The 13,708-nt window shown below is 43.6% G+C and overlaps 1 protein-coding gene across 1 annotated transcript in view; it reads left to right on the top strand.

Annotated features, from left to right (window-relative positions):
- Window positions 1–13,708, top strand: part of LOC124625104 (zwei Ig domain protein zig-8-like) — a 396,843-nt gene that overhangs the window by 351,808 nt on the left and 31,327 nt on the right. The window contains exon 3 of the mRNA XM_047149148.1: window positions 3,816–3,943. Coding sequence (XP_047005104.1) covers window positions 3,816–3,943 — 128 coding nt within the window. The remainder of the gene's footprint in view (window positions 1–3,815; window positions 3,944–13,708) is intronic.

The following is a 13,708-nucleotide window of genomic DNA, read 5'->3' as shown; positions in this document are numbered from 1 at the left end:
AGGGACAGGGGGAGATGGTCAGGGAGAGGGGAGAAGGAGATGCAGAGGGCGTGGGAAGGAAAAGATGGACAAAGGAGAGGAGGAGGAGGTGAACAGAGAGAAGGAGAGGAAGCGGAGGAGATGGACAGAGGGAAGGGGAGAAAAAGGTTAGGACGTATATCCAAATCATAAACATCTTTAGCAATGAGAAGCGTTGTCGGGTTTCTTTGTTTTGTATAAAACTACTTCAGATATTTTGGATTACAATTTGTATTAGACGAGACTATATTTCAGATTAAAAATCTGAATTATTTACTTCAGTAGAACTAGGGCTTGTGATTGGTAATGGCGTTTAGGAAGAGCGCCCTGGACGCCCCAGGATATCATCGACAGCCGGCCGGAGTGGTCGTGCGGTTCTGGGCGCTACAGTCTGGAGCCGAGCGACCGCTACGGTCGCAGGTTCGAATCCTGCCTCGGGCATGGATGTGTGTGATGTCCTTAGGTTAGTTAGGTTTAATTAGTTCTAAGTTCTAGGCGACTGATGACCTCAGAAGTTAAGTCGCATAGTGCTCAGAGCCATTTGAACCATTTGATATCATCGACAGATTATATCACGGAAAGGATAATACAAAATGACTATGATCTATCGTCAGATCATAACCTGAGAAATACCTAATAGATGACGGAATATCAATTCGCTCATCACGGAAGAATGTTTTGGACGTTTTTGATATGAAACACTACTGAGTTTCGAACGAAAATTGCACGGATTGCAAGTTGCTCAGAAGTCGCTAGATGAAGCTACAACGACGCAGAACTACTGAAATGCGTCGTAATAGGTGATGAAAAGTGGAGTTCTGGATACGACGTTGAAACAAAGACTTTACTGGCCGATTGCAAGTCTTCTGGATAGCCGTGACCGACAAAAGCTCGCCAAATGCGGTCAAACGTAAAGGTTATGGTACTGGTTCCACAATTTTTGGGGAATAGTGCACCATGGATTCTTCTCACGAAGCCGGACGATCAGAAACACGCACTAGGTACAAGTGCAACGACGCTTGCATGAAAAATCAGAAAAATCACGGGTTTGTGCCCAAGAATTTCATGACTTTTGCTCCACGATAGTTCACACGCTACCACTTGGTTTGTTGTTCGTGAAAGTTTGCCCAAAAACAATATCGTAGTGATGTGCCAACCTTCATACTGGCCATACATGGTCCCATATGGCTTTTTTCTGTTCCTAAAAACTAAAAAAGGATAGATGAGACTGAAATCGCATTGCTGAGAGGGCTATAAGGTATCTCAAAAGTCGAGTTGCGGAAGTGATTCGAGGAGTAGAAAAATCGCTGGTATTAGTGTATAATATCTAATGAAAACTAGTTTGAAGTACATAACATTGATGTAGACGACTAAACAGAATTCTTTAAACAAAAATCCGTTTCCTTAACTCATATAATAAAAGATGCAGATGGTACGCTATAAACACTCAACATGGGTGGAATGAAATTCTTACTTGGAGTACATGTCGTTAAATGCGTATCAGACTTGGTTTAGTGATATGAAACGAAGGTCACTAAAAAGTATAAAGGCCCTGGAAAATAGTTAGGCCATCGTTAGCACATCCACAGTTTCTGACGTCACGTGTAGTAAAATTTAAGACTGTTACCAGCGTTGTTAAAAGCTTACAGTACCACAAGCCTCAGAGAATACAGTGAGGTCCAAGATGCAATGGAAGAAACTTCCATGACGTCAGAGTAACTGGCACACTAGTGGACAGTAACACTAGGTACGAGGCTCTGCATCATCCGACGCTCACACGGGATGACAGTTGACTGACCTCTATTTGGTCTTCAGAAGGGAATGTGATCACGCAGCCAGCTTGTCTCTGCTGCACTGACTGAGAATTGAATTACTGAGGATTTCAGTGTATCATACATCATCCCTCATGAACTTAAACTTATCCGCTGGCTTCAATGATGTGTTGATTGGTAAATATGCTGTAGATGGCAGTAAGCTTTTCTTTAATCTAGGTACCAGTTACATTGTAAAAATAATTTTTTTTAATGCAAATTTCATTACGAAAATGTGAGACTTACATTGCACTTGGAATGGTCTCGAATTTCTGTATTTTCCAATGTTTTAGGGTAATTCACAGAATGTGAAATATTCGTTTCAGCCCACTGATCCCTTACTTAAAAATATTAAGTTTACGGTCATTTATTAAGGTAATTTGAATGATTCTCACATTTACGTTTCTGAACTCCGTATAGTGGCAGACAGTAAACGATGGCTACATCTACATACATACTCCGCAAGCCACCTATTGTGGGCTGTCACGTACTAGTAATTTCGTTTCCTGTTCCACTCGCAAATAGAGAGATGGAAAAGCGACTATCTGTATGCTTCTGTGCAAGCCCTAATTTCTATTTTTTTTATCTTCGTGGTCCACACGCTAAATGTACATGGGTGGCAGTAGACTCATTCTAAAGTCGGCCTCAGATTCTGGTTCTTTGAATTTCCCCTGTAGTAAAATCTGTCTGCGTTTCACAAAAGACAGTACTATGTGTCCAATATCTGTGTGAGCCGCGTAATTTACGGCATCTGTCCCGAAAGCAATGCCACTTAGCCCATTAAAACTAATTTGTTAATCAGAGCGGTAAAATGGATCAAATTTCTTCTAAATAAGACCCTCTTGCGTCAGTATATTTTACAGAGACAGATTTCAAAGTATTGTAGGCATCCTGGAAGGCCTCGATTAGAATGTCCTTTAGGGAATTCCACGTAGTCGAAGGCCTCGAAACGGTGTCCTTTCAAGCGTGTCTTAAGCCGAGGTAACAAAAGAACGTTCATCAGAGTGTCGTTTAAATTGTATTGGGGATGGGATAGCTTTGGCACGTCGTTTTTGCCCAGATAAAGTAGGTGGTATTTCTGGGAGCATTGCCCTAATGGAGATCCTAGAAATCCGCTCATAGTTTGGAAAAGTTTCGGCAGTGGAATTCCCACGTTTAACGAATATTGGTTCTGAGGACCGCTGCTCAAGTGATCGCTGCATCGCGGGTGGAACTGAACCACATTCCGGGAGCTTCGAAGACACTTGGTTTGGTGGCGAGGGGGAAACTAACCATCTCCATGAAGCAGCGCAGGCAGGCAGACCACGCTCCGAGCCATAGAAACGTGAGAATTGTACTGATAACGTTACGTTACGACCAATCTTATATTATTGAAACTATGCTTCAGTCGTTAGTTTGCCTGCTGATTTTCTTCGTAATTTGAGAACCTAGCGTTCCATTTCTAGTAAACCTGTTCTAAGGAAGAAGGTCTTGACTGACGTCAGCTCGTATAGAGCGAAAAACGTTTTTCACTAAAACGAGATGAGGTGATTGCTGATTTCGATTTGTTCAGCAAACCATCTTCAAGTTTACCACTACAGCACTGAATAAAATCTTGCCTGTCGTAAATACGATTTTTTACGTAAGCCGAACAGTCTGTAGCCGGAACACAAATAAAACATATTATTTCTTTTCCAGAACGAGTTTTTCACTCTGCAGCGGAGTGTACACTGATATGAAACTTCCTGGCACATTAGAACTGTGTGCTGGACCGAGACTCGAACTCGGGAACTTAAGTGCTCTACCATCCGAGCTATCCAAGCACGACTCACGATCCGTCCTCACAGCATCCAAGTGTTTCATCGTCTTGAACTATTAGCAGCATAGGTCAGATCACCGATAAAACAGCTTAACTGTTATAGAAGTGCAGCCCACTCTCCATAGCCATTTGTCAATGCAGCGACACATACTCTCTGCCGATATAAAGTTTTCCTTATTTGCTCGCAGAGCCACGCTCCGAGATCTTGGGCGGACCCGACATCTTCATCGACGCGGGGAGCACCATCAACCTGACGTGCCTCGTCACATACCCCCCAGACCCGCCTCCCGACATGGTCTGGACGCACAACGGCAAGGTAAGCACCTACTGTAGAAAATTTCATCAAAATCGACTATGACTTTTGTCTAATAGGTTATAATGACCACAAAATGAAGTAGTTTGAATGGTCATGTAGATGGTTGTGGGTTGACTATGTGGTCATGCTGACAGTAGAATGATATTTAATTCTGATTTCAGAATTTTAAAAACCACGTAAATTTTCATTATTAGTGCTACACGAACTACACTACTCATCATCATCATCATCATCATCATCATAATTTAAGACTGATTATGCCTTTCAGCGTTCAGTCTGGAGCATAGCCCCCCTTATACAGTTCCTCCATGATCCCCTATTCAGTGCTAACATTGGTGCCTCTTCTGATGTTAAACCTATTACTTCAAAATCATTCTTAACCGAATCCAGGTACCTTCTCCTCGGTCTGCCCCGACTCCTCCTACCCTCTACTGCTGAATCCATGAGTCTCTTGGGTAACCTTGCTTCTCTCATGCGTGTAACATGACCCCACCATCTACGCCTGTTCGCCCTGACTCCTACATCTATAGAGTTCATTCCCAGTTTTTCTTTGATTTCCTCATTGTGGACACCCTCCTGCCATTGTTCCCTTCTACTAGTACCTGCAATCATCCTAGCTACTTTCATATCCGTAACCTCAACCTTGTTGATAAGGTAACCTGAATCCACCCAGCTTTCGCTCCCATACAACAAATTTGGTCGAAAGATTGAACGGTGCACAGATAACTTAGTCTTGGTACTGGCTTCCTTCTTGCAGAAGAGAGTAGATCGTAGCTGAGCGCTCACTGCATTAGCTTTGCTACACCTCGCTTCCAGTTCTTTCACTAGGTTGCCATCCTGTGAGAGTACGCATCCTAAGTACTTGAAACCGTCCACCTGTTCTAACTTTGTTCCTCCTATTTGGCACTCAATCCGTTTATATTTCTTTCCCACTGACAATACTTTCGTTTTGGAGATGCTAATCTTCATACCATAGTCCTTACATTTCTGATCTAGCTCTGAAATATTACTTTGCAAACTTTCAATCGAATCTGCCATCACAACTAAGTCATCCGCATATGCAAGACTGCTTATTTTGTGTTCACAAATCTTAATCTCACTCAGCCAGTCTATTGTTTTCAACATATGATCCATAAATAATATGAACAACAGTGGAGACAGGTTGCAGCCTTGTATTACCCCTGAAACTACTCTGAACCATGAACTCAATTTACCGTCAACTCTAACTGCTGCCTGACTATCCATGTAAAGACCTTTAATTGCTTGCAAAAGTTTGCCTCCTATTCCATAATCTTGTAGAACTGACAATAGCTTCCTCCTAGGAACCCGGTCATTAGCCTTTTCTAGATCTATAAAGCATAGATACAATTCCCTGTTCCACTCATAACACTTCTCCATTATTTGCCGTAAGCTAAAGATCTGGTCCTGACAACCTCTAAGAGGCCTAAACCCACACTGATTTTCATCCAATTGGTCCTCAACTAATACTCGCACTTTCCTTTCAACAATATCTGCGAAGATTTTACCCACAACGCTGATTAAAAAGATACCTCTGTAGTTGTTACAATCTTTTCTGTTTCCATGTTTAAAGATTGGTGTGATTACTGCTTTTGTCCAGTCTGATGGAACCTGTCCCGACTCCCAGGCCATTTCAATTATCCTGTGTAGCCATTTAAGACCTCACATTCCACTGAATTTAATGAGTTCCGAATTAATTTCATCCACCCCAGCCGCTTTATTGCACTGCAATCTATTGACCATTTTTTCCACTTCCTCAAATGTGATCCTATTTCCATCATCATTCCTGTCCCATTCTACCTCGAAATCTGAAACATTACTGATCGCATTTTCACCTACATTGAGCAACTCTTCAAAATATTCCCTCCATCTGCCCAAGGCATCCACAGGATTCACCATCAGTTTTCCTGACCTGTCCAAAATACTTGTCATTTCCTTCTTACCTCCCTTTCGAAGACTGCTAACTACACTCCAGAATGGTTTTCCTGGAGCTTGACCCATAGTCTCCAACCTGTATCCAAAGTCTTCCCACGATTTCTTCTTCGATGCTGCAATTATCTGTTTGGCTTTGTTTCTTTCTTCAACACAACTTTCTCTATCTACCTGGGTTCTGGTATGTAGCCATTTTTGATACGCCTTCTTTTTCCTTTTACAGGCTGCCTTGACTGTATCATTCCACCAAGCTGTTTGCTACATCCTACTTTTACACACTACTGTTCCAAGACATTCTTTAGCCACTTCTAGTACTGTGTCCCTGTACCTTGTCCATTCCTTTTCCAATGACTGTAATTGACTACATTCAACTAACTGGTACCTTTCTGAGATCGCTGTTATGTACTTGTGCCTGATTTCCTTATCCTGAAGTTTCTCCACTCTTATCCTCCTACATATGGACCTGACCTCCTGCACTTTCGGCCTCACAGTCCCAATTTCACTGCAGATTAAATAATGATCAGTGTCATCAAAGAATCCCCTGAATACACATGTGTCCCTCACAGCCTTCCTGAATTCCTGATCTGTTATTATATAGTCAATGACAGATCTGGTTCCCCTGCCTTCCGAAGTACACCGGTGAATGTTCAAATGGTTCAAATGGTTCTGAGCACTATGGGACTCAACTGCTGAGGTCATTAGTCCCCTAGAACTTAGAACTAGTTAAACCTAACTAACCTAAGGACATCACAAACATCCATGCCCGAGGCAGGATTCGAACCTGCGACCGTAGCGGTCTTGCGGTTCCAGACTGCAGCGCCTTTAACCGCACGGCCACTTCGGCCGGCCCGGTGAATGTTCTTATGTTTAAAAATGGAGTTTCTGATTACTAAGCCCATACTGGCACAGAAATCCAAGAGTTGTTTCCCGTTCCTGTTGGCCTACATATCCTCCCCAAATTTACCCATAACCTTTTCATGCCCTTCTGTTCGATTTCCAATCCTGGCGTTAAAATCATCCATGAGCAGAACACTGTCCTTGTCCTTTACTCTAACAACTACATCACTGAGTGCCTCATAAAAACTATCCATCTTATCTTGATCTGTCCCTTCACAATGCGAATATACTGACACAATCCTAATTTTCTTGCTAGGCACTGTCAAATCTATCCACATCAGTCGTTCGTTTACATACCTTATTGCAACTGGGTTCCATTTCTTTCCTGATGTAAAGCCCTACACCCCATTGTGCTATTCCTGCTTTGACTCCTGACAGGTAGACCTTGTATTCTCCCACTTCCTCTTCCTTCTCACCCCTTACCCGAATGTCACTAACAGCTAAAACGTCCAGCCCCATCTTACTTGCAGCCTCTGCCAGCTCTACCTTCTTCCCAGAGTAGCCCCCATTGATATTAATGGCTCCCCATCTCATTACCATTTGTTTGCCAAGTCGTATCTTAGGAGTCTCTGGTTTGTCAGTTAGAGGTGGGACTCCTTCACCTCCAAAGGTCCGAGGCATTTTGCTCTGATTATTGCCAGCATCATATTTAAAGTACCAGGGAAGCAGGTTGCTAGCCTTACTTGCCCCGAGTCCCATTGGGTTTTACCCCTAACGGTTGAGGGACTAACCGGTGGATTTGGTAGTCTTTGCCGTATGATCACAAAGGTGACCACGACTCAGAATATGTCCGAGATGCCCAGCCTTATTCCAAAGTAACTGGTATCCCGACTGTCGGGACCACTTACTTGGCCACTCATACGTTGCCCGTGGTTCATGAACTAGGACATGACTACAGGAACCCACACACTGCTGGCCATTAAAATTGCTACACCAAGAATAAATGCAGATGAAAAACGGGTATTCATTGAACGAATATATTATACTAGAATTGACATGTGATTACATTTTCACGCAATTTGGGTGCATAGATTCTGAGAAATCAATTCCCAGAACAACCACCTCTGGCCGTAATAACGGTCTTGATACGCCTGGGCAGAGCTCGGATGGCGTGTACAGGTACAGCTGCCCATGCAGCTTCAAAGCCATACCACAGTTCATCAGGAGTGGTGACTGGCGTATTGTGACGAGCCAGTAGCTCGGTCACCATTGACCAGACGTTTTCAATTGGAGATAGATCTGGACAATGAGCTGGCCAGGACAGCAGCCGAAAATTTTCTGTATACAGAAAGGCCCGTACAATGGCACTCCATACCACCACGCCGGGTGATACGCCAGTATGGCGATGACGAATACACGCTTCCGAAGTCCGTTCACCGCGATGTCGTCAAACACGGATGCTGTAAACAGAACCTGGATTCATCCGAAAAAATGACGTTTTGCCATTCGTACACTCAGGTTCGTCGATGAGTACACCATCGCAGGCGCTCCTGTCTGTGATGCAACGTCAAGCGTAACCGCAGCCGCGGCCTCCGAACTGACAGTCCATGCTGTTGCAAACCTCGTCGAACTCTACGTGCAGATGGTTGTTGTCTTGCAAACGTCCCCATCTGTTGACTCAGGGATCGAGACGTGGCTGCACGATCTGTTACAGCCATGCGGATAGGAAGCCTGTCATCTCGACTGCTAGTGATACGAGGCCGTTGGGATCCAGCACGGCGTTCGGTATTACCCTCCTGAACACACCGATTCCATATTCTGCTAACAGTCATTGGATCTCGACCAACGCGAGCAGCAATTTCGTTATACGATAAACCGCAATCGCGACAGGCTACAATCTGACTTTTATCAAAGTCGGAAACGTGATGGTACGCATTTCTCCTCCTTACACGAGGCATCACAACAACGTCTCACCAGGAAACGCCGGTCAACTGCTGTTTGTGTATGAGAAATCGGTTGGAAACTTTCCCCATGACAGCACGTTGTAGGTGTCCGCACCGGTGCCAACCTCGTGTGAATGCACTGAAAGGCTAATCATTTGCATATCACAGCATCGTCTTCCTGTCGGTTAAATTTCGCGTCTGTAGCACGTCATGTTCGTGGTGTAGCAATTTTAATGGCCAGTAGTGTACGTTGGTTCAATTTGGTATTACGAGCCATATACATTCTAAAAACGGTGCCACAATAGCACTTTTAGTAAACAGTCAGAATTTCATGAAATTTCAGAAATTATCATAACAACCAGTGAAATTAATGAATACACAGGGTATGCAATGATGACCAAATTCAAAGGGCATGTATGTTCGGCATCCTGTAGAGTGTAGACGGAAGCCATTGATGTTCATATCCTGGGGGACACTGTCGCGGTGTCCTGATAATTCCGTTGTAATAAGGGGTGACTTCAACTTGCCAGTATAGATTGGGAGCGTTATACTAACAGTATAGTTGTCGGACCCAGGGGCTCACGTGACACTGTTCTGGATGTCTTGTCCGAAAATTACTTTGAGCAGATAGCTAGAGAGGCAACTCGTGAGTGTAACGTCATAGATCTCCTGTCAACAAACAGACTTGAACTTATCGAATCATTTAACGTAGAGGAGGGCATCAGCGATCATAAGGCTGTGACAGCATCTATGACAAAAGAATGTTGAGTAAGGTCGGAGTACCTGTTTAATTAGTAATAATAACAGGGTACAAATTTCGGAGTATCTGATTGGTCAGTATCAAGTATTCGGTAATGAGCACGAAGGTGTGGAGAAAAAATGGAAAGATATCGAGCAGAACGCTCTATACAGGTATATTCCGAGTAAGATCTTAAGGTATAGGAAAGACTTACTATGGTTTAATAATCATGCTAGGGAAGTGTTACGTAAACAAAGGGACCTTCTTGTTCGATTCAAGAGAAGTAAAAGCCTAGCGGACAAACAAAAGCTGAGCGAAGCGAAAATGAGCGAAACTAGAGCAATGAATGAAGCGTTCGATGACTCTGAAAGTAGAGCTTTGTCGACTGATCTGAGGAAAAACACAAAGAGGTTTTGGTCGTATGTAAAATCATTACTTGGGTAAAAAAGACCTATTCATTCACTCAGTGACCATACTGCAACCGAAACGGAAGATAACAGAGAGAAGGCAGAAATACTGAATTTGGTCTTCGGAAATTGTTTCACAGGAGAAGATCGTAACAGGGTTGTTCCTGTCAGTCATTGTACTAACTTCAAACTGGCAGTTATTGAGATAACAGATCACGGAAAACAAACACCACTACAAACGCTTTGAAGTGGAAAAGCGCCAGGACCAGATAAGACACTTAAAATATTCTACAAAGACTGTGCAAAAGAACTTGTTCTCCTTCTAGCAGTAACTTATCGTAGAACGTTCGAGCAACTAAGGGTACCTAGCGACTGGAAGAAAGCGCACGTCATTCCATTTTTAAAAGCGGCCGTAGGACAGATGCACACGAATATAGACCTATATCGTTGACGTCAATCTGTTGTACAATTATGGTACATGCTTTTAAGCTCAAGGATTATGGCGTTTTTGGAGAATGAAACTCTCCTCTATAAAACTCAACACGGGTTCCACAAAAAGAGATCCTATGAAACTCAGCTCTCTCTGATCCTCCATGAGATCCACAGCGCAGTGGACAACGGCGCTCAGGTTGACGCCGTGTTCTTAAATTTCAGGAAGGCATTTGACACCCTCCCCCATTGCCGTTTAGTGGTATAAATAAAATTTTATCGAGTATCGGAACAGATTTACCACTGGATTAAAGGCTTCCTTGCAGATAGAACTCAACCCGTCACTCTTAACGTAACAAAATCTGCAGTTGTAAAAGTAATTTCCGGAGTACACCAAGGAAGTGTGATAGGACCGTTACTGTTTACAATATATATAAATGATCTATTAGAAAGCGGGGTATGCTTTTTAAGGCTGATCGCAGATGGCACGGTTGTCTATAACAAAATAGAAACATCAGAAGATAGTAACGATTTGCAGAATGCCCTCCAGAGGATTGATGAATGGTGCAGGCTCTGGCAGTTGACACTGACGGCAAATAAATGTAACATTGTGTGCATACATAGGGAAAGAAATCCAATGCTGTACAGCCACACTATTGATAACAAACCGCCAGAAACAGTATCTACAGTAAAATATCTAGGGGTAACTAACTAGAGCGACCATAAGTAGAAAATGGTTCAAATGGCTCTGAGCACTGTGGGACTTAACTTCGGAGGTCATCAGTCCCCTAGAACTACTTAAACCTAACTAACCTAAGAACATCACACAAACCCATCCCCGAGACAGGATTCGAACCTGCGACCGTAGCGGTCGCGTGGCTCCAGACTGTAGCGCCTAGAACCGCTCGGCCTCTCCGGCCGACCCGTAAGTGGAATGACCACATAAAACAATTAGTGGGAAAAGCAGATGCCAGTCTCAGATTCGTAAGAACAAAGGAAATGTAACACTTCCACGACGGAAGTGGCTTACAAGGCGTTTGTTCGACCTATTCTTGAGTATTTGAATTTTGGAAATTTGTGTTAACGTCTATGGGACCAAACTGCTGTGGTCATCGGTCCCTAAGCTTACACACTAATTAAGCAAACTAACTTACCCTAAAGACAACACACATACACACCCATGCCCGAGGGACAACAAATTACTTCCGTCCGCATATCTTTCACATAATAACCAAGAGTAGAAAATTGGAGAAATTAGAGCCAATACAGAGGCTTACCGACAATCATTCTTCCTATGTGCTATTCGCGAATGGAAAAGGGTTAGAGAGTTCCGTTAATGGTATGAAAGTGTTCTCCGCTACACACTATCAAGTGGCTTGCGGAGTATGATATAGATGTAGATGTAGATGTAGATGAAGATGTGACGTCACTTCGACCAAATCGGTTGTAGCATTGTTCCTTTTTTCGATGCCTCTGTCGCAGTTCTGTGCTGTCCATCTGATATAGCTAAGATGCGGATTGCGATTTCATTCAGAAATAACGTACAGAATATCTTTAAAATAGCTATTTAATTATAACATTCACCTCTGAATCGTACATTGCGTTTGGCAGTAAACGCTCTACGTCTCGTAAATTGAAAAGGGAATGGTTCCTTGATTTTTCTAGACTTGCACGGTAGTGTAGGAAACAAATTCTTGAGATATGGACGTGAATACATATCTCAAGCATAGTTTCAGTGTCTAGTGTAAATTTAATAACATTTATGCTCGCCAAAAAAAAATTGTTCAAATGGCTCTGAGCACTATGGGACTTAACATCTGAGGTCATCAGTTCACTAGACTTAGAACTACTGAAACTTAACTAACCTAAGGACATCACACACATCCATGCCCGAGGCAGGATTCGAACCTGCGAACATAGCAGCAGCGTGGTTCCTGACTGAAGCGCCTAGAACCGCTCGGTCGCAGCGGCCGGCCCTCGCCGAATAAATAATGCATTTTCAACTGGGAAATAGATAAAATGGTTGCCGTTAACGGGCTAAGCATCAGAGCGATTTTGTGCCACTTAAAACAGTTTGTTTCCACATGAGATCCAGGTTGCTGATGTTACTTGTCAGAGGAAGGTAATTCTGGCTTATATAGGGTCGTTGTGTAGACGACAGCTGTTTGTTTGGTGACTACTTGACTTTAATTACTTTGATGTGGAATTCGTTTACTTACACAGATTTGTACGTACTTAGAGTGTTGCGAGTAGAACCCATCTTCGCCCTGAGAAGGTCGTCTATACGTCATGGTATGGACTGAAAAAGACACCACAAGCAATCGCGCATCGTTCTGATCCATCATGACTGCTTCAAAGCCTCCCTAAGCAAGGAGTTCCATCGCAGCTACTTGCAAGATATGCACATGCACATGTAAGTACTGGAATCACTTGACTTCGAGAGCCACACACGCATCCCCACTTCCCGATACGAACCTGACACGTTGGGAGAGCCGTGTGGTGGTGCATTTCTTTTTGAAAGCGTACGGCGCACTAAGCGAACAAACTGATGTACGTGATCGAGCCGTAGGTTTCTGCATAATCCATAGTAACAACCCTTTGTGCTCTGTCATCAGTTCCTGACAACCTGTTTCTGATATTCGGGCGTCAAGTAGTGGTGTGTGCAGTGAGTAGAGGTATACGAGATGGCCGATAGCTCCTGTAGCAAGGAGGCGCTTCAGATCAGAATGGATCTAGCCTGATGTTGTTGCCGAGCACTGAGTAGCTGTCTGATTTTCTGCGCAGTTATCCGTCTAACCGTTCTTCCACTCTGCGATAGTGTACTGCGAGCACTGTCATCTGACTGCGTAGCTATGATACTCCTTCGATACAGTGGCGTACGAGAAGCCCACCCTGAATATGGACTACCGTACACGTCGAGAACTCACGATCTGACTCTGCTGAAACGTCCTGAGTTAGTCTTCTCCATCCTAGTATCGACCGCAATGCCAACGACCAGTACAAGATATGGTGACATTCCATTCATGTGACATTACAAACTATTCTAGACGCTGTAGCAGCTATATTTAATTCATCTGCTGAGATGGGCTGGAATGACAATGAGCCTACTCAGACCGTGGCATAAAACTAACTATATGTCAGTATCTAGGTTCCTAATGCACATAAGAGCCGTATCGTGAGCTTTCATGAGGTCGCTCCAACTCCCCTGGTAGGAACGCAAGGGGCATTCATCTCTAATGTGCCTGACTGTCTGGTTCGGAGCCCCACAGTCTTAAACCGGAGACTCTGTAAAACGCCATTTGTAAAGAGCGTCTGCGCATCGTACAAGCCCAGTGTAAGCTCTGTCTAAATTGACCACAGTTTCCTGTCGAGTTCTGTGCCAGAAGTATCACAGGCATATTTTCGGAACCACTTGTGCTTTTCAGGATTTTCAATAAGTTGACATCTCTGACCCCACAAG

Source organism: Schistocerca americana, chromosome 1 (assembly GCF_021461395.2).
Source record: "Schistocerca americana isolate TAMUIC-IGC-003095 chromosome 1, iqSchAmer2.1, whole genome shotgun sequence".
Taxonomy (NCBI): Eukaryota; Metazoa; Arthropoda; class Insecta; order Orthoptera; family Acrididae; genus Schistocerca; species Schistocerca americana.
The sequence above is the reverse complement of the archived record's forward strand: the minus strand, read 5'-3'. Positions and strand labels throughout refer to the sequence as shown.